General features: G+C 54.7%; 2 protein-coding genes and 1 long non-coding RNA gene across 4 annotated transcripts; all 3 read right to left on the bottom strand.

Annotated features, from left to right (window-relative positions):
• Nucleotides 1-1,016: 1,016 nt before the first annotated feature.
• Nucleotides 1,017-4,740, bottom strand: CSF3 (colony stimulating factor 3). 2 transcript variants are annotated; one of them, XM_034640079.1, is made up of 6 exons: nt 4,634-4,740; nt 3,438-3,657; nt 3,132-3,286; nt 2,639-2,746; nt 2,366-2,512; nt 1,017-2,020 (listed from the first exon to the last, which is right to left on the bottom strand). In XM_034640079.1, the coding sequence occupies exons 2-6, from the start codon at nt 3,448-3,450 to the stop codon at nt 1,856-1,858; spliced, it is 588 nt and encodes a 195-aa protein (XP_034495970.1). In that variant the 5' UTR covers nt 3,451-3,657; nt 4,634-4,740; the 3' UTR covers nt 1,017-1,855. The 2 variants fall into 2 exon arrangements, with proteins under 2 accessions (XP_034495970.1, XP_034495969.1); XM_034640078.1 differs by lacking the exon at nt 4,634-4,740 and having other exon boundaries at nt 3,438-3,742.
• Nucleotides 4,741-5,639: 899 nt separating this feature from the next.
• LOC109491262 lies at nt 5,640-9,464 on the bottom strand. The gene is made up of 3 exons (XR_002144601.2): nt 8,508-9,464; nt 7,262-7,459; nt 5,640-6,671 (listed from the first exon to the last, which is right to left on the bottom strand). It is a non-coding gene; the product is annotated as an uncharacterized LOC109491262 (long non-coding RNA).
• Nucleotides 9,465-9,597: 133 nt separating this feature from the next.
• On the bottom strand, nt 9,598-21,209 carry PSMD3 (proteasome 26S subunit, non-ATPase 3). The gene is made up of 12 exons (XM_011237390.3): nt 20,811-21,209; nt 17,914-18,104; nt 16,403-16,540; nt 14,724-14,860; nt 13,382-13,572; nt 13,128-13,231; nt 12,187-12,301; nt 11,964-12,083; nt 11,716-11,819; nt 11,313-11,468; nt 10,254-10,304; nt 9,598-10,057 (listed from the first exon to the last, which is right to left on the bottom strand). The coding sequence occupies exons 1-12, from the start codon at nt 21,028-21,030 to the stop codon at nt 9,980-9,982; spliced, it is 1,605 nt and encodes a 534-aa protein (XP_011235692.3). The 5' UTR covers nt 21,031-21,209; the 3' UTR covers nt 9,598-9,979.
• Nucleotides 21,210-21,767: the final 558 nt, after the last annotated feature.

Raw genomic sequence — 21,767 nt, 5'->3', positions numbered from 1 at the left:
GCCCGAGTCTGATCTGCGAGTCTGATCTGCGTGTCTCCAGAGGAGGACTGGGCGATGAGGGGCAGGATCTGTTTAACCCTTGCTTGCCTTCGCCACACGTGTCCGAGCCCCAGCTTCTTCAGGACCGAGCCGAGAGCGAGGGCGCTGAGCCACGCAGCTGGGGTTTCTGGCCCCGCTCAGCCAGACCTTCCTTTCTGAGGAGCCAGATGGAGACGGGAAGTGGGAGGTGCCTGAGGAGCCCAGGGGACACCTCAAGATGGGGGACTGGGGACCGGTGGGCCATCTGGACTTTCCCGGGTTGGGTGGCGGCACCCTGGAACCACAGGTGCGTCTTCGGCTGAGGACTCAGAGGGGAGAGCTTCCAGCCTGTGGTGTGAAGCCGCCCCTCCGTCTCTGCTTCTCTCTCATGCGCACCTGCCCTTCCGCCCTCAGCAGCCCGAGACCAGCGGGAAGGCGGCAGCTGCTCCCTGCTCCGTCCGAGGCAGAGCCCGGGGGAGAGAGGTGCAGGGCCGGGAATTGGAGTTTTGACCCAAGTGGTCACCTTGAACTCAGATCCTGATCTGTAAAGGGCACGTACTCTATCTCTGTAGCTGTGAGCGCGGATGGGCTGGAGTGTATGGAAGGGGGCAAACAGTAAATCCTCCCTTGCTTCAGGGTCTCTCTGCGTCTGGCTGTGAAGACGCTTCGCCGCCCCCAGCCCCACGTTCTCTCCCAGTATGGGGGCCCATCTGCCTGTGTCTTCCCGCTAGGCTGCGTCTCTGTGAGGGCAGGGCCCATGCCTGCCTTGTCCCCCGGCCGTGTCCCTAACACTCGGCCCGGTGCCCGCGCAGAGTAGGTACCAGAGAGAGCCGTGCTGAAGGCGTCATACTGATGAGCTGGAGGACTGCCCCCTTCCTCCCTGCACTTCCCCTCTCCCTCCCTCTGGCCTCATTCGCCATTTAACACCCCGCCCCCCAACCCCTGGCTGGGCACCAGCTGGACTCAAGAAGGAGGAAAAGACATTTACTGGAGACAAGCAAAATATTTTATTATCACAAAGTTTGGCTACAGTGAGAAAGTGGGGGCAGAGGCGGAGGGTGAAGAGCTGAGCATTCCTCTCACATACCCCATCAGATAACCCCCCACATCTTCCCTCCCACACTCCCTGTCCCGCCCCCTTGAAGAGTCAGAATCCTGACCCTGGTGAGGGTGGGGCAGGCGGCAGGAGCCTGTGGTCGGCGCTCTAGGGCGTCCAGAAAGATGAGGAACACCGGCGATGCCCAGGCTCCTCATACTGGAAGTCAAAATATTCCCGAACACATCTTAAAAACTAGATTCCCCAGCAAATTCGTGGGACCCCAGGGTCAAGCCTCCCTGCTCTGGCCGCCTCCTGTGGGGCCTAATGCCAGTGGGGAAGGGGATGTGAGGTGAAGCAAGAGCTGGCCCACTGGGAATGCGCAGGCCAAGCTGGGGTGGCCAGAGCGAGGGGGACCCAGGAGGGGAACACTGCTGTTTAAATATTAAACAGGGTTGTCTTGTCTCCCACATGGGAGACTTCCTGATGCTTCCAGGGGCCTCAAGGTGGGTACCCTTGGGGTAAGGAGTTCACTGGGGTTCTTCCCAGTGCCCACCACAGAGCCAGGCCGGGGAGCAGTCACAGGAGTCAATACGCGGTATTTACGTAGCTACCTCCCAGTCCAGGGGACAGGAAGACAGGGGCTTTTCTCCCTGCCACGAGCAGGAGAATGAAACTCGGAGATGGCAGGAAGGACCCGAGAGTCCGGGGCTCCTTGCTGCTCTTCCATCTTTAAATATTAGATTTAAATAAGCATAAATATTAAATAAAGATAAATACACTGGTTGGGGAGGGCTGTGCTCAGGGTTTGGCAAAGGAGCGCAGGGCGCGGTAGGCCAGCTCCAGGAAGCTCTGCAGGTCGGAGGCCACCAGGACCCCTCCCGCCCGGCGCTGGAAGGCCGAGGTGAAGGTTGGCATGGTTCCCTGGGTGGGCGGCACTGCCGGGGCCACCCCCAGCTCTTCCATCTGCGGGGGGGGAGGAAAGAGGAGGTCAGCACTCAGCCCTCAGCACCCTGCTGAGTGGGGTGATTACCTAAGGAAACATGCAGGGCTGCCGGGCTGGGGCTGGGCACCGGCACACCACCCGGTTGATGGCGGAGCCAGGCCTTGAACCCAGGTCTGCGTCAGGGTCCAGTGACCTGGCTCCTGCCCTTGTCTAGGGAAAGTGGGGAAGGGCCGGCAGCAAGAGGGCCCTGAGAAGGCTCCCACCCTGGCCCTAAAGAACTGGGATCCCCAGGCTTGCACCCTGACCTTGGGGGACCAGCTCAGCCCAGGCCCCTAACACTTGTGCTCACTCCCAGGGAGGCTCACCTGCTGCCAGATGTTGACGGCAAAGTCGCTGATGTCCAGCTGCAGCGTGTCCAAGGCGGGGGCCAGCTCGGGGGATACCCCCGCCAGAGCCTGCAGGAGGCCCTGGTACAGGAAGAGGCCGCCATGGAGTTGGCGCAGGCAGCCCGTCTGGGGGACAGAGTAGGGAAGTTAGGCGGTGCTGCCCGGGGTGCTCCTCTCAGGGCCTGGAGGTCCAGAGAGACTTCAGACCATTCTTCCCACCCCTCCGCCCCCTCCTCCCCTCCAGAAGCTCACCAGCTGCAGGGCCTGGCTAGAGCAGCTGCTCAGCGGAGGCTGGGGGATGCCCAGAGCGTGTCCCAGCAGCACCAGCTCCTCGGGGTGGCACAGCTTGTAGGTGGCACACTGGGGACAGGAGGGATGTTGAGTGGGGGGGACCTGATGGGGCCCAGTTGCTTCTGTTCCCCAAGAGCTCCCCGTTTCTCCGAGGTCTTCCTCTCCCTCCCAGTCCTGCCAGGCTGCTCAGCCCCATCCCGCCCTCCACTGCCATCCTGGCCGTGCTGGCCATCCGGGCGCTGTCCCTGAGACACTCTCTTCCCCCCATTCCCAGCCAGCCTTCCACGGCTCCACCTCTCCTGATTTTCTTCCCCTTCCCCCTGGGTCTCTCCTCTCCCACGCCCCTCCCCGATGATGTCTTTCTCACCATTCCCTTCTGTCCCTCAGCCCTGACCCCTTCCTCCACCCCTCTCCAGCATCAGAGTCCCGAGTCCCCGCAGTGCTGCTCACTCACCAGCCTCTCCTGCAGTGCTGTGCCGTCAGCCTGGACCTTCCTCATTTGCTCTAAACACTTGAGCAGGAAGCTCTGGGGCAGGGAGCTGCCCGGGCCCGGGGGGCTGGCTTCTTGCACTAGCCAGAGCGCGCTTTGCCACAGCAACAGCTGCAGGGCTGAGGGCACCCAGGGGCTCAGCAGAGCAGCGGTTCACCCCCACCTGGGGCCCAGTCCAGGGCCCCCCCAGCCCACGGCCCCCCAGGCCACGGCCCCCCAGCCCTTCTGCCACTCCAGCCTCCCTCCCCGGGGTGGGGGCAGGACACTCACCCGTCAGCTTCATGGGGCTCTGGGCGGCAGGCTTAGCCGAAGGTCCGGGTGGGTCTGCAGGCTCTGGGCTCTGGTAGGGACTGGCTCGAGGGCCTTTATACAAAAGCCCATGGAGGCCGGGGAGGAAATTACCTGGTGCCACGACTGAGGCTTAGTAATAACTTCCCAGGATTTATGCAAATTTGGTGTCCAGGACAATGCGGGGGGCTGGGACAAGAAGCTGTTTGCGAAAGTTTTGTGAAATTGTGGAATCCCTGAACGTTCATTGACGTCTGGTCCCCCTCAAACTCTCTTCCTCCCCTCAGCCCCACCCAGGCCTGAAATTGCCCCAGGGTGTTTGATCAGAACTGCTGAACCAAGGCCGAGCCACTGATAAAAGCCATGGAGGCTGGATGCTGGTCGACTGACCCAAGAGGCAGGCCTCCGGGCGGCCCCTCCCTCCCTCCCCCCCAGATTAGCCCGAGCAGGCCCCCTGCACTCTCCCTTGGGAGTCACAAGCTACCTGCCCCCCAGATCCCCAATCTGAGAGGGAAGAAGCTTGTCGTCCCCAGACTCCTAGGAGCCTGCCTTCCCAGGTCCCCTCCTGAGGGGCTAGGGGCCTGAGGTTGGGACATTACGGTCTTGCCTCCTGTCTCCACCCCACACTTCGATGGGCATCATCCCAGGTTCCTGTCCTGAACTGGTTAGCTGGGAACTCCCCAATCCCCCCGGTGACTCATTCCTTTAAGCCCCCAGAATCCTGGCAGAAACCAGAGGAAACCGGATGTCTGTCCCAAATGAAGCAAGACCCTTGAGGTTCTGGGTCTCTTGGTTCACCTGACCTTGCCCTTCCTCCTCCTCCCGGGGTTCCCCTCCCTCCAGTGGTGTCCCAGCGCTTTGGAGCTGGGGGAGGGTCCGTGACACGTGGCTTTCCGGGCCAGGTTTGCTGCCTGCCAGAGTGTGTGCTGTCCTGAGGTGGAGAAGGGCTGGGGTGAGAAAGAAGAAACTGCTCCAGCCTCAAATCCTAGAACCATGCAAGTCTTGGACCCCGTGAACTGGGCTAGAGAGGGAAGTGCCTTGCCCAAGGTCATGGATAGCAGGCTCAGAGTTACAGCCCGGTCCTTCGCCCCGGGCTTGAGGGTTTCCTACAGGCCTTGGGGCCTGCCCAGCAGTCTGACCGACCGCACCCAAGGCTGTCACTTTCTGTCCGGATTTACCTCTGCACGAGCCAAGGAACAGACACCTTTTGACGAGGAGTGGGTGTGTCTGCCTGGGTGAGGCCATCTTTGGGGTGGGGATGCCCCCTGGTGGCCACAGCTGGCAGGGACGTCACCTGCAGGTCTGGTCACATCCTGCCTCCAGTAACCTCTGTCCTACTGGGCGGTGGGGCATGCTGGCTGGCCACCGTGCACGGACTGAGGCCAGCGCTGTGCAGCTCTGCGGGAGCAGAGGAGTGGATTTAGAACTGTGGAGGGCAGAAGATTCACTTTCACAAACATGTCCCTTCACCCTTCCCCAAAGAAGCTCCAGAGGACTCAGCCGACCCCAGACATGGTGCTGAGCACACTCCATACACGAACGAGTGTTCGCCTTTTAGTAAATCTCTGGGGGAAGACACTAGAACCATTTCCCCTTTTTACAGAAGATGAATCTGACCTCAAAGAGGTTAAGTAACTTGCCCAAGTAGCAGAACCAAGGTCTGCCCTGTGCTGCAGTCTTAAACTCTTTTTTTTAAAGATTTATTTATTTTAGGGGGGGAAGGGCAGAGGGAGAGGGAGGGAGAATCCCAAGCAGATTCCCCACAAGCAGGGAGCCGATGTGGGGCCTGATTCCACCACCCTGAGATCAGGGCCTGAGCCCATATCAAGAGTTGGACGCTTAACCGACTGAGCCACCCAGGTGCCCCTTAACCATCAAATATATATATATATATTTTTTATAGATTTTATTTATTTATTTAAAGATTTTATTTATTTATTCGACAGAGATAGAGACAGCCAGCGAGAGAGGGAACACAAGCAGGGGGAGTGAGAGGAAGAAGCAGGCTCATAGCGGAGGAAGCCTGATGTGGGGCTCGATCCCATAACGCCGGGATCACGCCCTGAGCCGAAGGCAGATGCCCAACCGCTGTGCCACGCAGGCGCCCCTATTTATTTATTTGACAGAGAGAGAGACAGCCAGAGAAAGAGGGAACACAAGCAGGGGGAGTGGGAGAGGGAGAAGCAGGCTCCCAGCAGAGCAGGGAGCCCGATGCAGGGCTCGATCCCAGGACCCTGGGATCAGGCCCTGAGCCAAAGGCAGATGCTTAAGGACTGAGCCACCCAGGCGCCCCGTAACCACCGAATGTATTAACCAACGTTTGGCCTTCCTCGCCCGTGGCCAGGCAGACCTTGACCCGGACTCTTATCTTCACCTACAGTTCAAGTGTGTAGGATGTGTGGCTGAGAAAATACGCTCGTTCTACCGAGGTGGCCAGAACGGCGAGAGGGCTCAAGATCACAGTTTGATCACACAGGCTGTTCTGACTGGGGAAGCGAAGGAGGGGGTTGTTGTCTGGTCTCAGGGGCTGGAAGCCACAGCCAGCGAGTTTTCAGCGCAGCAGAAGGAAAGAGCTTTCCAGCCGTCAGAAGTGGTGGAAGATGAGCGGACTGCTTCCAGGGGAAGTGAGCTGCCGGCTGGGGCGGCGTTCGGGCATCCGTCCCACAGGGAGAAAATCCCAGTGTCGACTGGCGATTATTGGACACCTCTTAGATGTTAGGCACGTTCCATTACACTTCTGTCATCTCGTCCCACAAACCCAGGGGAAGGATGGGGATTACTCCCGTTAGAGACAAGCGGCAGCGGCAGAGAAGCGAAGGCCTCGCCTCGGATCCCAGAAGGAGTCGGCGGTGCAGCCGGGCAGGACGGGCGCCGTGTCCGCTACACCACCTTCCTGTTCAGACAGCTGTTCTCGGAGGGCGGCTCGATCCCGACTTCAGCCCCACCCGTGGGACGACGAAGACCAAGTATAAAGGGGCTTGTTACTGGCCGTGTCACGCAGGTTGAGCTGGACCAGAATGATCTTCTGGCAAAGGGCCGGGCTCCGGAGACCCCCGGCTGTCAATCCGCTTTCCAGCTTCCCAAGGGCTTTCCCAGGAGTTTCTGAAAGGCCAGAACCGGCCAGCGGTTCCCCTCATGCTTCCTGTTTTCATCTGGTACTGGACTCGGAGCATCTTTCTAAGGGCTCGGGGGTGACTCGTTTGCGGCAGACTCGGCCTGCGAGCCAAGAGATGGACACCTCGAGTCAAGAATGGGTTTTACATTTTTAAGTGGTTGGGGGAAAAACATCAAAAGGATATTTCCTAACATGTAAACATCATACGAAATTGAAACCCCAGTGTTCTTCAGTAATTTGTTTACGTATTGTCTAGAGGCGCCTTCAAGAAGAGCAGAACTGAACAGTTGCAACAGACCATAGGGCTCACGAGCCCCAAAAATGTGCAATCTGGCCGTTTGGGAAAAGTCCCTGCGTACGAGGAGACACACGGAGCTGTCCTCTGGGGCACTGATCGTCAGAGCAAGTCGGCGTGCACCGGTCAGGAAAGGGCGAAAGAAATCGTGGTCCGTTCATGCCACGTACGCCTCCCCCGCCACACCCTTGCGGAATTTGCTGTATTCGTGCTGTTTCAAAGTGCCCAGGACAGTGCCAGGCATGATGGCAACACGACCAGATCCCAAAACCAAGATTGAGTGAAGACAGCAAGTTACATTCACGTGATACATCATTTAAAAGATTTAAAAACGCAACACACTCCTCTGTTTTGCATAACGTAAGGTATAAAAACATAAACTGGAAGGCTACCCACCGAATGCATTGGAGGGGCTGGCTCTCTGGAGGGTAGGGAAAGGCCTGGGAAAGGAACAAGATGTGCTTCCAACTGATCCGTAATGGTTTTCCTCAGTTGAGAAAACTTGAAATGATAACCGAAGGTCACCATTTACGGAACTTGGGTGGAAATTCATGGCTATTCGTCATGTTATTCTTCATGCTTCTCTGTAGCTCTCTAATTAAAAAACAAAACAAAAAACCAGAAAGTGGAGAACACAGTGAACTCTCCAAGCATAAAAAGGACACTAAGCTTCTCCAGGAAGAGAAAACCAAGCCAATGGGAATGAATTACAAGAAACTTCCAGACAGCGAGCTGACAGAAAAATAGTCCATAGACTCAAGGTGGGCGAGAACCAGGAAATCATGGCAAACGACCCCAACTCTCTGGACCGGGGTGACACACTCTCCAATCTGTCACCAACCAGGGGAGGGTCTGAGGCACTTTGGGTCAGGTGCTGACTTTAAGATTTATAACCGTGGGGCGCCTGGCTGGCTGTCGGTACCGCACGTGACACTTGATCTCAGGGATGTACGTTCATGCCCTACATTGGGTGTAGGGATTACTTAAAAATAGTCTTTTTTTTTTTTTTTTTGAGGAACGGGGGGGGGGCCCCGGGGGGGGGGGGGGGGGGGGGGAGCTGTNGGGGGGGGGTGCCGAGGGAATCCTCAGTGGGCTCCACACCCAGTGCAGAGCCCGATGTATGACGTGCGGCTTGATCTCACAACCCCGAGATCATGACCCCAGCCGAAATCAAGAAATCAGATGCTTGGGGCGCCTGGGTGGCACAGCGGTTAAGCGTCTGCCTTCGGCTCAGGGCGTGATCCCGGGGTTCTGGGATCAAGCCCCACGTCAGGCTCCTCTGCTATGAGCCTGCTTTTTCCTCTCCCACTCCCCCTGCTTGTGTTCCCTCTCTCACTGGCTGTCTCTATCTCTGTCGAATAAATAAATAAAATCTTTAAAAAAAAAAGAGTAAAAAATGAAAAAAAAAGAAATCAGATGCTTGACCAACTGAGCCCCCAGGTGCCCCCGAAATAAAATCCTTTTTTTTTTTTTTAAGAGTTTCATTACACAGAGGGGTGGGGGCAGCTTGCTCAAGGAAGTGGGAGATGCCAGATCGCTGTGACCAAGGCTGGGATGGGATCAGGAACCAGAGCAAGGCCTTTAAGGGCAATTAGGGATACTGGGGGATGAAAATCTTCAATTGGCGATGAACAGAACGTACCTTTCCTGACAAACAAGACTTCGTCAGACCCAGTGTGCCAGGCCCTGAGCAAAACCCCCGGAGGACACAGATGCCTCTTGCTCTCTGAGAACCTACAAGCTGGTCAGGAAGATAAGACTTTCACATCACTGCCTGAGTGTTCCAGAAGCCACAGGGATAAATCACCGTGAGGCAGGAAGCCTGGAGGAGGTGTCGAAATCCATGGGGTGGAGAGCCAGAGCATGGCAGGAGAGGGAGCACGGTTAAGCAGAGGCAGAAGCCACAGCCGTGTTCAGATAACAGAGCGCTTGGCAGAAGCAGAGAACGTGCGCAGGAACGTCCCCGGGGTGCCCGGGGACACAGCAACAGTTCAGTGACCCACGACAGGGAGCAGTGTCTGGGAGACTTCAAGACCTAGCAGACCCGCCCCCCCCATCCGCAGCGGGGGTGGGGGGGTGGGGGGGTAAGCGGGCGGGGCCACAGGGAGCCTCCTGCCTGACCCAGCTCTGTTCTCCCTGCCGTTCCTAAGGGCCAAATGGGCCAAGCCCTGCCCTCCACCTCCGGGGGCAGAGCCGTCAGCGCCCCTTCTCTCCGCAAACCTGAGGGCCAGACCCCCACCTGAGGGCCAGACCCCCACCTTTCCTTTGATCCTCTAGATTTCTAACTTCAAAGCCAGGTCACGGAGTCTCATCCTTTATTGGACAGATGTGGGGCAGGAGGCTAAGAGGTTTCATGGCTTGCCCAACACCGGCCAGCCAGTTAGAGAGGAAGGAGGCCCTTCACCCTGCCCTTGGCTTCATCCTCACCCAGTCACACTGGGCTAGTCCTCCCAAGACCAGGAGAGAAAAATCTGGTTGTGTGGGACGATGCCGGGGTGGCTCAGTCCGTTAAGCGGCTGCCTTCAGCTCGGTTCATGATCCCAGGGTCCTGGGATCAAGTCCCACATCAGGCTCCCTGCTCAGCAGGGAGTCTGCTTCTCCCTCCCCCTGCTTGTGCTCTTTCTCCCTGACAAATAAATAAATAAATAAATAAATAAATAAATAAATACAAACAAAACAAAACACTACAGGTTTGAGAGCAAAGTACAGTTACTAAATGATACACAAAGAACTTTGGAGAACTTTTTATTGTTTAAAAATCATAACTGAAGCTTCAAAAAACATACAACCCAACACATGTCCCAGTTCCAGTCCCCGACTCCCTGGAGAGCACAGGGCTGCTCCCCCCCATCTTGCTGCCCACACCACTAGCCAGGACCCTGCCCTGGGGAGGCCGCCTGCTCACCTTCCTGCCCACCGTGCGCTATGTCCCTGGCTGGGGAGGGGTCCTGGGGTGAGGTGGGGGTGGCTGGCTCCCTGCACCCCTCACCCCCTGCACATACGCAGTCTGTGAGACATGTATGGGAAAGGGGCCAGTTCCCTGGGCAGGGGACCCCAAGGGGGAAAGATAAAGAGCCAGTCCCCACTCACCCCACCCCTCCCCAGCCCCCCAGCTCAAGGGAAGCTGTCATCATCATCTTCTGCCATCTCCTTGGCGAACTCCAAGTCTTGCTGTTCTCGTTCACGCCGTTCCTGGGGCAAGAGGTGGGGTGAGGGCTGGGCTGCTGGGGACCAGCTCTCACACAGAGCTTACCCAGGCCAACCCACCCCAAGGTCAGGGACTGCCAAAGCTTCAGAGCTGCTCCCAGCCCTTCCAGAAACCGCCTCCCTCTTCCATCTCTGTAGGGAAGTTTGACCTTTCAGTCTTACCTAAACAGAAGCACCTTACCTCTGCTGACTCCAAGTCCTTGTTGTACGATTTGGGAGGAAACCTCATGGCCTGAAGCACAGTAGAGAGAGGGGCAAGATGAAGAGAAGGCATGCACTTAACATAACGTTTATTGTGCTCCTTCTGCGTACCAGGCACCATGACATGCATAAGGTTATTCTCTCCCCAGTTTAGTCTAGGGGGAGCTAGGCATGCAAGCGAATCACTACTATACTGCGTGCTAACAGCTCAGAAGAGAATCAGCAGACCCCAGGGGTATAAGTGACTAACGCTCCTGAATGGCAGGGAGGGGGATCGGCAATGAGGAGGGAAAGGAGGAAAGGAACAGACTGGTGCGGCAACGGAGGAAAGGCACTCCACACAGAAGTTTCAATGTGTGAACAGGCCTGGCCGGAGCTCAGTGGGGCCAGCTGGGGTGGGGAGGGGGAAGGGGAAGGAAGGAAAAGCTGGGAGAGAGAGCTGGAGAAAGGGAGGGAGCGCCAGGGGGAGGGGACCAGGTCGCGAAGGGCCTTTCCTGTCTCCCTGAGCACAGCATTTACCTGATTTTAGGCAAGGCAACAACATCCCTAGTCTCTTGGGGCAAGAAGAGACCAGGAAAAATCACACACAGTCCCAGCACCCAGGTCAGTGCCTGCCACAGGATAAAGGCTCAACAGCCTTCTGTGCAACTGGACTCCCCCTCCCGCCGCGCCTTCTCCACAGCTGAGCCTTCGCTAAGTGCCTCAAGACAGTGAGTGCATTTAATGTCATCAACCCTGAGGCAGGTAGGGCAGGTCATCTCACCGTCAGCTACACAGATGGAGAAACAGGCTCAGAGAAGGTCAATGACTCAAATTTGGAAGCAAATCTGGAACCTACACTCTGAATCCGTCCGGTCCTCCCTGGCAACCAGACCCTTAGAAGCCGTCGAAGGTCTTATGGGCCCACATGCCGAGTCCTTTGCTCCCTCCGGGCCCCCTGCCCCGCCATTCAGCGGCTTTACGGAGGATGGGAACGAGGCTATGCTCCCCTGAGGAGCCCTGGGTGCTGCCAACCCCCTCTGCAGCTCCGGCTTCTCACCTTGACGGACATGTTGTGGATATCGAGGCAGAAGGAGATGCGCTGGTGGAAGGCCAGCTGGGGCTCACGGGTAGAATAGATATCAATCATCTCCTTGGACTGGACGTAGCCCTTCTCGTGGTTGATGCTGGCCTCAATGACACCATCCCGGATGGCCTGCAGGCCCCCAAAGGGACGCAGAGTCACCAGGAAGCCCATCTTCTAAATCCGAGAACCCCTGTCCTGTCCCTTTCCTCCTTACACTCTCACACGCTCACTCGCGTACACATTCTCTCTAGAAACCTGCTGGCCTCACTCTAGGACCCGCACTCCCTGACAAGACCATGCCACCCGCTCCTTGACCCTTCCTATCCCCTGAAATGCAGCAGGAGCGCGGCGACTGCCGTCCCCGAGCCAGGCCCACCTTGGCAACAATGAACTCCGCGTCCTCTGGGCTATCCAGCTGCAGCTTCTGGGCGATGTCGGCCAGGGAGATTCGGGAATAGGAGAGGCTGATCATGCGCACACCTGGGACAGGAAGGAGCTCTGGGGTGGGCACGGGGGACACAGCCCCTACACCCAGCCACGGACACCCCAGCGCTGTCCCCACCCCTTGCAGAAGCCTTGTCTGGGCCCTGCTCTTCCAGTGGCCCCTCAGACTCCGATCCACACCTGTCTTAATGACGTTGTGCCGCAGTCGGATGATTAGGGTATAGGTCCCATCTGCCTGAAACTTCTCCCCAAACTGGTCCAGGACCTGGTTGAACTTGGCTAGGTTTCCGGTCCTGACAGCTGGAGGGAGGGAGGAGTGATCAGGAAACGCAAATGGGCAAACCCACCAGGGAGGCCACCGCGCCAGGGGTCTGGCCGGCTCTGCGGGCGGGACGAGCCCTACCTTGAGTCAGAAGGAAGTAGGGCATGAGCGAGCGCTTGAGGGACGGCTGACGGAACTGGAGCCGGTCCGGGATCTCCCCGAGCAGCAACTCCACCACAATCAGAAGCTTGTGCACCTGGCAGTGTGGGACCCAGGAACACAATGGGCAGGGAGCCCCAGCAGGAGGGAGGACAGAGGGGAGCGGGGCTTCAGTGCGGTCAGACACACCGCGAAATGGGGAAAATGGCCCCATATGAGGCCCATGTAGAGCTGGGCAAGCGCCTGGGGACTGGGAAGAGCTGCCCCTTGGTCACACCGAGCCCCCAATTCCACGTGCACACCATGCTGCAAAGACAGCGCTCTGAAGTACAGGCCAGATGGGCGGGTTCTGTGGCTCTGGAACAGTGAGGGGACAGGACCCAGAGGCCTAGGGAACAGGACAAGCGTCAGCCAAAGACGCTGGTTAGCGAGGTGGACTATTACTGAGGAGAACTCGGGACCTGCGCAGAGGCAGAACCGTGGGAGGGGGACTGGCAGAACCTCAGCGAATGGGCCTGCCCAGCCGGATGGACGGGACCACAGACGGCTAAATCACGTGACAGCAAGAGTCGTGAGGGAAGGAAGGGGTGAAGATGGGTGGTGGGGTGGGGCGCCTGCGTGGCTCAGTCCTTAAGCGTCTGCCCCTTCAGCTCGGGTCATGATCCCATGCCCCTCGCTTAGCAGCACTGCTCCCACATGGGCACGTGAGGGACCAGGAAAGAGCCCGGGGTCTCTCGACACAACCCAGGCACATGCCTGGGATGACTGTAAGGAGCGCCCAGGAACCAGGACAATTTGAAACCCATCCACCAAGGAGAACGCCCTGAACGCAAACCACGGGAGGTGCAGGTCGTGTCTGCTTCGTGCGCTGACCAGTGCTATGCGCAAAGGGACACGGTGTGGGGGTGAGAGCTGCCGCTCACCGTCTGTTTGAAGCCCACAGCCGTGTGCTGGGGGGCCTTGCGAAGGGCATTGGTCATTGTTCTCCGGGCCTCTGAGTACTCCAGCTGAATGGCTTTGATCCGCCCTGGGTGGGGAGGAGAGAGCGGACCGAGAGAACGGCGTCGCCCGAAGCCCCCCGCACACCGGGGTGCCAGCCGGGCCTCTCGGGCGCCCAGTGCACCGGTGCCCTGCGCTCCGCGCCACGGGGCCGTGGGGCCGTGGGGCCCGGGCTCACCTGTGTAGTAGAGGTACCTGGCCCACTCGTTGTTGCTGGCCTGCTCGGGGAACACGGACTTGGACACCAGCTTCTCGGCCTGCTCGTACAGGCTGTAGTGCAGGTAGTTCCGCAGCAGGAGGTTCAGCAGGGTGGCCTGGCCGTCCGCGTCGTGCCGCAGCGTGGCCGTCCGCAGCCGCGCGTGCAGGAAGCTTCAAGGAGGCAACGAGAAGCACGTCAGGCGCCTCCAAGAGCAGCGCTCTGAGCGGCTTTGACCTCTCTAGTCTCTCAACTGCAACGAAAAGTGACACCGACTGCCTTTCTGGTTATTCACTGAAGCTTCGGCTATCGCGCGCCTGCGGTGACGCACTCTTCCGGGGGCACGAGGGAGGCCACGACTCTGCATTCTCACGGGCGAGACAGACAAGGACGGTGATAAATAAGTGTCGGAGACAGCATGACAGAAGGAGACCGGGGCTATGGAGACACCAGCGTAAGTGCAGCGGGGAGCGCAGGAGGCGAGGATGGGGTTGCAATTTTAAAGATTTTTTTTTTATTTATTTATTTGACAGAGATAGAGACAGCCAGCGAGAGAGGGAACAAAAGCAGGGGGAGTGGGAGAGGAAGAAGCAGGCTCATAACGGAGGAGCCTGATGTGGGGCTCGATCCCAGAACGCCGGGATCACGCCCTGAGCCGAAGGCAGACGCTCAACCGCTGTGCCACCCAGGCGCCCCTGGGGTTGCAATTTTATTTATTTATTATTATTATTTTTTAAACTTTTTTTATTTTTGACAGAGAGAGACAGCCAGAGAGAGAGGGAACAGAAGGAGGGGGAGTAGGAGAAGAAGAAGCAGGCTCCCAGAGGAGGAGCCTGACGTGGGGCTCGATCCCATAACGCCGGGATCACACCCTGAGCCGAAGGCAGACGCTTAACGACTGAGCCACCCAGGCGCCCCTACAATTTTAAATAGCTTCATCGGGGAGGATGCACTTCTGAAAAGGTAACGACTCAACCAAGGCTGGAAGGAAGCAGGGGAAGAGCGTGCCTGGCACGCCCCAGGAAGAGCAGGGAGGCCAGTGTGGCAGGAGTGAGTCAGGGGAGCAGGGGAGGCAGAGTCAAGAAGGCAGTTGGCAGGGGCCAGAGCACGTCAGGACTTACGCGCTACTGTGACAACGTCAGCTCTTCCCTCAGGAACACAGGGAGCCACCCCAAGTTTTAAGCAGAGGAGTGAAACGTTTGGTAGGTCTGCCAGCCCGCTTTTCTACCCCTGACCTACCCATCAGTCCTCCCCTGATGTGGAGTGTTGGGAAGAGCCCGGGGGCCAGTTCTTAACCTTGGGGTCAGACCCTGGCCACCCGTACCTGCGCACCACGTCCAGCTTATCCAGAAACTCGTAGACGCGCGCATGATAGTAGTAACACTTGGCGGCCACGAGGTCCAGGGCCCGGCGGTTCTGACTGCTGAGTTTCTGCATCAGGTCGTCGGAGATCTGCTGGGCCTGGGGGGGGCGGCCAGAAGAGAATCACGTGGGAGTTCCTCAAAAAGTTAAACAGGAAGCTATCCCGTGAGCCAGCAACTCCCCTCCTAGGCATGAATCCAGGAGAACGGGAAACGTATGTTCACATGAGAGCTTGTGCACAAATGTTCACAGCAGCGTTATTCGTAATTATCCATGGAATGGAATAGCATTCATCCGTAAAAAGGGCTGGAATACAGATAACACTACAGCATGGACAAACCTAGAAAACACGGTGCTACGTCAAAGAAGCCAGACGCAAAAGGCCATGTGTTACAGAATTCCCTTTATAGGAAATGAACAGAATAGGAAAATCCATGAGCCAGAAAACGTAGATGAGTAGTTGCCAGAGGCTGGGGTGAGGGGAGACCAGGAAGCAACTACTAGCAGTGATGGGGTTGCTTTTTGGGGTGATGAAATCATTCTGGAATTAGACAGTGATGATGCTTGCACAACCCTGTGAACACCAAAACCCACTGAACTGTACCTTTAGTTTTTAAAATGTATTTAATTTAATTAATTAATTTACTTAAGTAATCTCTGCACCCAATGTTGGGCTCGAACTCAGGACCCGGAGATCAGGAGTCGGATGCTCGCTGACTGAGCCAGGCAGGCACCCCTGAACCATACACTTTAAAGGGGGTAAATTATATCTAAAAACAAAAACCAACTCATGGCGAGGCAAGGAAAAAACAAAACAGGGAATGGAGCAGAGGGAACTGTCGTTTCTTCCTTCTTTTTTTTTTGTAAGTTTTACTTGTTTGAGAGAGCGAGCGAGTGCTTGGGTGGGCACACGCACACACTCAAGAGCAGGGGGTGGGGGGGAACGGCAGGGGGACAGAGAGAGAATCTCAGGCAGACCCCGCTGATCATGGAGCCCAACTCAGGGCTCGATCCCACGACTCTGAGCTCATGACCTGAGCCAAAATCAAGAATCGGATGCTTAACCAACTGAGCCACCCAGCTGCCCCGGACCCGTCATTTCTTGAGCGTGTTCTCTGGACAGTGGCTGTGACTGACAAAGAAGCTGGCCCGGGCCGGAGGGGCGGCGGCAGTGCAGTGACCACGAAGCTGTTCAGTCCCGCGCTCAGCTCTGCCACTTACTCAAATACCGTGAAAGCTTCCCATTCGCAGATCACTGTGCTTGTGTTTTATTTCATGCCCACAATGACCTTGGGAGGTGGGCACCCCATTTGACATAAAGCCAGGAGAAATTAATCTGCCCAAGGTACAGCTAGGATCTGAACTCAGGATTGTCTCCAAATCTCCTTTTCCTAATAGACTCGGTTCCGTGCCACAGAGAAGCACAGAATGGCGGCTGCCAGCCCTTTCCCACAGTGTCCCAACGGGAGCGAAGGGGGCTTCCCTAGATGTGGGGGTAGGTACGTTCCCACATGGGGGAGAGAGTCTGGCAAGACGATGAAGAAGCCAGTGATTCTCTCCAATTCGTCACCAGAGACCATCTCTCCCGCAAGCCCCGTGCACTGCCTGGGGCATGCGACCCTCTCACACTGGTCTGGGTACCTCTTTGTAGCGTTTGCTGTTCATCAGGAAGATGACCACAAGCAGCTGTAGGTAGGCTTCCACTTCAGGCAGCAGTGGTGTGGACGCAGCTTTGCCCGTCCGGGGGCGGAACTGTAAATCAGCCTCAGTGTCCATGGGCTGGGGAAGACAGGGATTACTGGGAAAAGCTCAGTCAGGTCAACCAGTTAAGACTTTACTAAGCACTCCTGATGTATTTCAACAAATATTCACTGAGTGCCTATCATATGCAAGATTGTTTTAGGTCCTTGGGATATAAAAATAAAGATGGTACTGTCTCCTTCCAAAGGAAGTCAAGGAGGCTGGCAACAGAAATAAAAAAAAAGGCCGACAGGAGCATAACAGACTTCTTTACAGAATATAATGGGGATGGAAAGGATGATGTAAGGACCCCCTCAAAGAGCCTACAATCTAAGTAGAGAGATTAAACCACCACACCTGGAACCACTGCAAATTTTATCAGAGAGGGTTTAATAACGTAATATAATTCTAGAGATGAGATTAAGAAAAATGAGAGAGACTTTTTTTTTAGTGGGGACAAAGGAAATTTGGGGAAATTGACATATACGTCATACTTATCATCAGCTCTAGTCACCAAAACTGGAATAACGTGCAACAGCTCAAAAAGCAAACATATTGGGGTGAATTTAGAGATATACAGGTTAAAAAAATGTTTTCCAGGTCAAGTTGGGAGAGGGTGCTTTTCCCTGTTTCCAGACAATAAATTCCTCCTCATTCCACCTCAAGAGATTTTTTGAGTCTGTTCTATGGAACAGCCCATGAGCACACAGGGAGATGGCTGAAGGGACAATGAGGTTTCAGAAGAGGCAGGACCTGGACATAAGAGGGATTTTCCAGCCAGAAAGGAAAAGGAGAGGTCTTTCCTGACACGGAGTCCACTGCCAGCACCAAATAAGCTTCATGAGCATTCGCTGTGTGCCAGGCACGGTTCTAAGAGTTTTACACATATTCCTTTCCTCCCCTTCATCCCCCCAAATCTGTTCGCCACATTTAACAAAGGACAAAATGAAGCATAAGGAGGTTAGATCACTGGTCCAAGTCCCACAGGTACCCAATGATCCAGCTGGGATTCAAATTCAACTTGACCTCCAGAAGCTGTGCTCTTAACCACTGTTTTATGCGTTCTCCATGGTGAGGCTTCGGAGGCAGAGAGGTCTCCACTCGGACAATGGAGACACTACCCAACTGGAGGAGAGTGTTGGTGCTGGGTATCAGCGGGAACCGAGTTTGGTTCGAAGGTCCTGATTCCCAGCTCTTTTCCCTGACCCAGAAGAATGATACTACAGGGCAGGACGGTTCCCTTGTTAGTGGGCAAGTGAGCATTTGTTTCACTAGTCAATTACAGCAGGTACTAAGACAGGTCTCGAGGGTGGGAAACAATTACAATTACAAAAACAGTCGAGAGGTGGGGGGATGGGGTGGGGTACGGTCTGAGGCCAAGCTCGTACCCTCGAAGCACCTGACTCACTTACTTCTTCCAGGAAGGGTAGCAAGAAGTCTCGAGTGGCATTATTTGAGGTGAAGAAGCCATGCACAGCCTTATACAGAACATAGTGGTTGAGGCGGCGTGACGTGGAAGGCAGCATCCGCAGGGCCCTCAGCACAAATCGAGGCTCCTTGCCCGAAACTGCCTTCTCCAGCTGTTTCACATGCTCCTTGATGTCTGCGAAGAAAAACATGTTACTTCTAACTCTTTGTATCCTCCCGCCACTCTAGGCAAGTAGTTCTAGGGAACCTCTTATAAAAGGCAAGATGTAGCCAGTGGTTTCTTTTGCCTAATATGGTTAAGCAATACTTATATACCATACAATGATTTTAAGACACAACAAGGAGACAATGAATAATAAAGCTGGGGTGAGGGAAAGGGTACAGGGTAACAGAAAGAGGAAGAACGGAAAAGCAACGATGAGAAACAAAAGACAAAATACATGGATTTATCAGTTCTCTAAATGGGGAAAGACTCTTTAAATGTAAACATTAGGAGAAATCACACACACACACGAATGAGGAACTCTACTCTGCAAAAAATCCTTCTGAATAATTGTGTAAACAGAAGAAAAATATTTGCAACAAATGTGACCAGAGACTCATATTACTCTACAAAGAGCCCACATAAATTAGGATAGGTAAAAATGAATACAGACAGACGATACAAAAAGTAGACAGACAGCTAACCGACATGAAAATATATTTCACTAGCATTTGAATAATAGCAAATTGAAATGTTTCAACTACCAAATTGGTAATATTTTAAAAATTGTAACACAGAAGGGTGGCTGGGTGGTGCAGTTGGCTGAGCGTCTGACTCTCGGTTTCGGCTCAGGTTGTGATCTCAGGGTTCTGGGATCAAGCCCTGTGTCAGGCTCCACACTCAGCATGGAGTCTGCTTGAGATTCTCTCTCCCTTTCCCTCTACCCTTCCCACTTATGTGCTTGTGCTTGTTCCAAAATAAACAATCTTCAAAAAAAAAAAAAATCGTTAACATTACTTTCAACTATTCTATGTCTTAATATTTATAAAGTTTGTGTCTTATAAAAAAAAATCATAACATAAGAGTCAGGGGTGAACAGGACATTTCTGTTGGTATAATGCAAATCAATACAGTTTCTCTGGACAATACCCACCCAAACTCTAAAAACATCTGCCTTCTCAACTCAGGCATATTGAGAATCTATACTAAAGAAAAAACCATAAAGGCAGATTAAAAACTTGGGTCACAAAAATGACTGTTGCAAAGCTATTTATAATGGTAAAAAATTGGAAACAACTGAAGTGTCCAGGAATAAAGGAACACACTGAATTGGTAGTTTCTTAGTTACCTTTGTGCACTTAGCATAGAATGCCTGGGTGCCCTAATGACATAATAATGATAACTGCTAACGTTACAGAGGGTTTACTATGTGTTCATCATGTGCTAGGCGCAGTTCCAAGTATTTTAATCTTTACATCGACTCAATGAAGTAGGTACTATTACTCTATTTACAGAGATGAGGAAACTAATCCCAGAGCTTGTATGCTTAGCCACTATATCGGGTATTCAATACACGTTTCTGGAATAAACTGAATGCTGTGTTTATGGATATGTTAGATGAAAGCACACAAAATTATCTGTATTTAGTTATGCCTTGTTCCAAACTGTCTATATAACTTGATCTCAATTACAGAAGAGCAGATCAAAAATTCATAGAAAAAAATGTTAACCATGGCTGATGTTATTCGTTACTTTAGACTTCTCATATTTTCCAAAATTTCTACAATGAAACATGAACTACTTCATAGTAACAAAACGAAGCGCTTTATAAGAGACATATGTATGTACCCTGTAGCACCTTTGCCACCGGCTATCACGATTTTAGGTCCAAGGGTCTTGATTAGATACTGAGGCCTGTTGCCCAACTTTAGGGGCTGATACAGTCAACATTACATCCTCAAAAACATCAACTGGGAGCATAACTTTGCTTATTTCGATGTTTTTGAGCAAGGTTCTCATGCAGTTAGAGAGAAAACCCAATAAATAGTCTGGTTCCACTTGATCCAGAACTGGGAAAATAGCATCAGGTTCACAGTGGGAAGCTCTCACTCTGCCCACTCTAAATGCAGACAGGATGCTCTGAGAAAAGTGAAATGAGAACTTGGAGGAACAAGAGGGCAGTAAGAAACTGGGAACAAGTACCCAGGAGAAAAGAAATAGAGGGATTGGTACATAGTTAAGGTCGCAGGTGAATATTAGGAACCCAAACAAAGACGACACCTAAAACTTTAAAGTCTGTAATGTGTTTAAACTCTTTAGGAACAGAAGTAAGGACTTGAAGGGAGAGGAAGAGCAATGGGATCGTCAGGGCATCTTAATTACAGAAACAAAGAAGCAGGATACCGAACAGAAAGGCTTCTTTCTCTTAGGGGAGTTTGCCAGAGGTAGCTAAGACAACAGAAAACTTTTGTATGGTCTTAAAATTCAGGGGCCAGTACTCTGCGTCACCCTGACCCCCTTTACACACATAGATACAAACACTGGTTTCTAGAGGGCCCAATCACATACTACGGGCGTTAGAAATCAGTTCGATGGATGTAAATAGAGTAGGTCGGAGAGGACTTACAAGAGGGGGGGAGTCCACAGGCCCAGTGAGACCTACTTCTAGATGCAACACAGTAAGAGGGGAGGAAATGTGTTGAGAGAAGTCCGGAGCCTGGAGAATAGGTTCATTACTGGGGCTAGGGTCAGGAGTGTCAGGGTGGTAGGGGGCGGGCACTGGGGGTGATCCTAAGGAATCGGGGTGGTGGAACCTGCGCTGGGGTCCCAAGAATAGGCTGGATCACTGGGGCACTGTCATCCGTGACCGCGGCAGGTCCCCGGCCCGGGCTCTCGTACCCTCCAAGGTGACGGTGTCCAGCTCTCGCTGGGAGTGCTCAGCCGCCGCTGCCGCTTTGCTATCAGGCTCCCCCGATGACCCGCCACCCGCCGCCGCCGCCTCCTCTTTCATCTCCACATCTTGGGGGGTCGGGGGAGGCGGTGGTTCTTGTTCCCCTCCGCCCGCCGGCGGCTTCGACTTTTCCGCGCCGCGGCGCCGCGCCGAGCCCTCCTGTTTCATGGCGCCCGGGGTCGCGGCCTACTCCGGGGACCGAGACCAGGGCCTCGCGTGAATCCTCGCACCAGAGACCAGGAACCGAGCCGGGCCTGCACACGAGCGCGGGCTCGCGACTGGCCGCACGATGACGGAGCAGCTGCAAACCCCTTCCCGGCGCTGGGCCTTCTGGGAAACGCCAGGCCCGGCAGGCCGAAGGCCGAATCCACAAAAGGAAAAGAAATCAACAGCCGAGGTGCAGGATGGAGGCGGATCTTCGAGGAGGGAGCAGGGAGGAGCTTGTATGGGTCAGTCCGGCGTTTGGAGCGCTTCAGTGTGTTGTTTTCTTCTACGTTCCTCTGGAGTGCATTTCCGTGCACGTCCACTAGATGTCCCCTCAGGCTCCCATGTGGGTTACGTCGGACTCCTAAGAGCGCCCTAACTCGAGCGGAGTGGTAAGTCCCATCGCAGCGCAGGGCGTGATGACGTCATGAGTTGCCGGGCAGTTTCGGGCCCCAACTCGCTCAGTCTGCGCCTCCCTGCCTGACCCCCCCCCGCCCTGTTTGGGGTCTCGGTCGAGATTCTCGAGGCTCGTGCTCAACCGCCGCCCAGTACATCCGGCGCGAGGGAAGAAGCTGCGAAAAGGGGGATGTGAGCACCGAACTGGGGAGTAGGAGAAACTCATTGGGATTCAGATTTCTTGTCAGATTTTAGCAGGTGCTGAAAAAAGGGCATAAAATCCCTGCAGCCTGGGAGTGCGGATG

Source organism: Ailuropoda melanoleuca, chromosome 13, assembly GCF_002007445.2.
Source record: "Ailuropoda melanoleuca isolate Jingjing chromosome 13, ASM200744v2, whole genome shotgun sequence".
Lineage (NCBI taxonomy): Eukaryota > Metazoa > Chordata > Mammalia > Carnivora > Ursidae > Ailuropoda > Ailuropoda melanoleuca.
This window is presented reverse-complemented; position numbering and strand designations above follow the sequence as displayed.

What these genes read in the sequence shown, in the direction of transcription:
- CSF3 (XM_034640079.1), bottom strand. An exon ending in CTAGCCAGGCCCTGCAGCTG is followed by an intron (nt 2,513 to 2,638) that starts GTGAGCTTCTGG and finishes TCTGTCCCCCAG; the next exon opens with ACGGGCTGCCTGCGCCAACT. An exon ending in CCGTCAACATCTGGCAGCAG is followed by an intron (nt 2,021 to 2,365) that starts GTGAGCCTCCCT and finishes CCCCCCCCGCAG; the next exon opens with ATGGAAGAGCTGGGGGTGGC.
- PSMD3 (XM_011237390.3), bottom strand. Translation starts at nt 21,030, where the DNA reads ATGAAACAGGAGGGCTCGGCGCGGCGCCGCGGCGCGGAAAAGTCGAAG. An exon ending in GGACACCGTCACCTTGGAGG is followed by an intron (nt 18,105 to 20,810) that starts GTACGAGAGCCC and finishes TTTTCTTCGCAG; the next exon opens with ACATCAAGGAGCATGTGAAA. An exon ending in AGGACTTGGAGTCAGCAGAG is followed by an intron (nt 10,058 to 10,253) that starts GTAAGGTGCTTC and finishes CTCTTGCCCCAG; the next exon opens with GAACGGCGTGAACGAGAACA.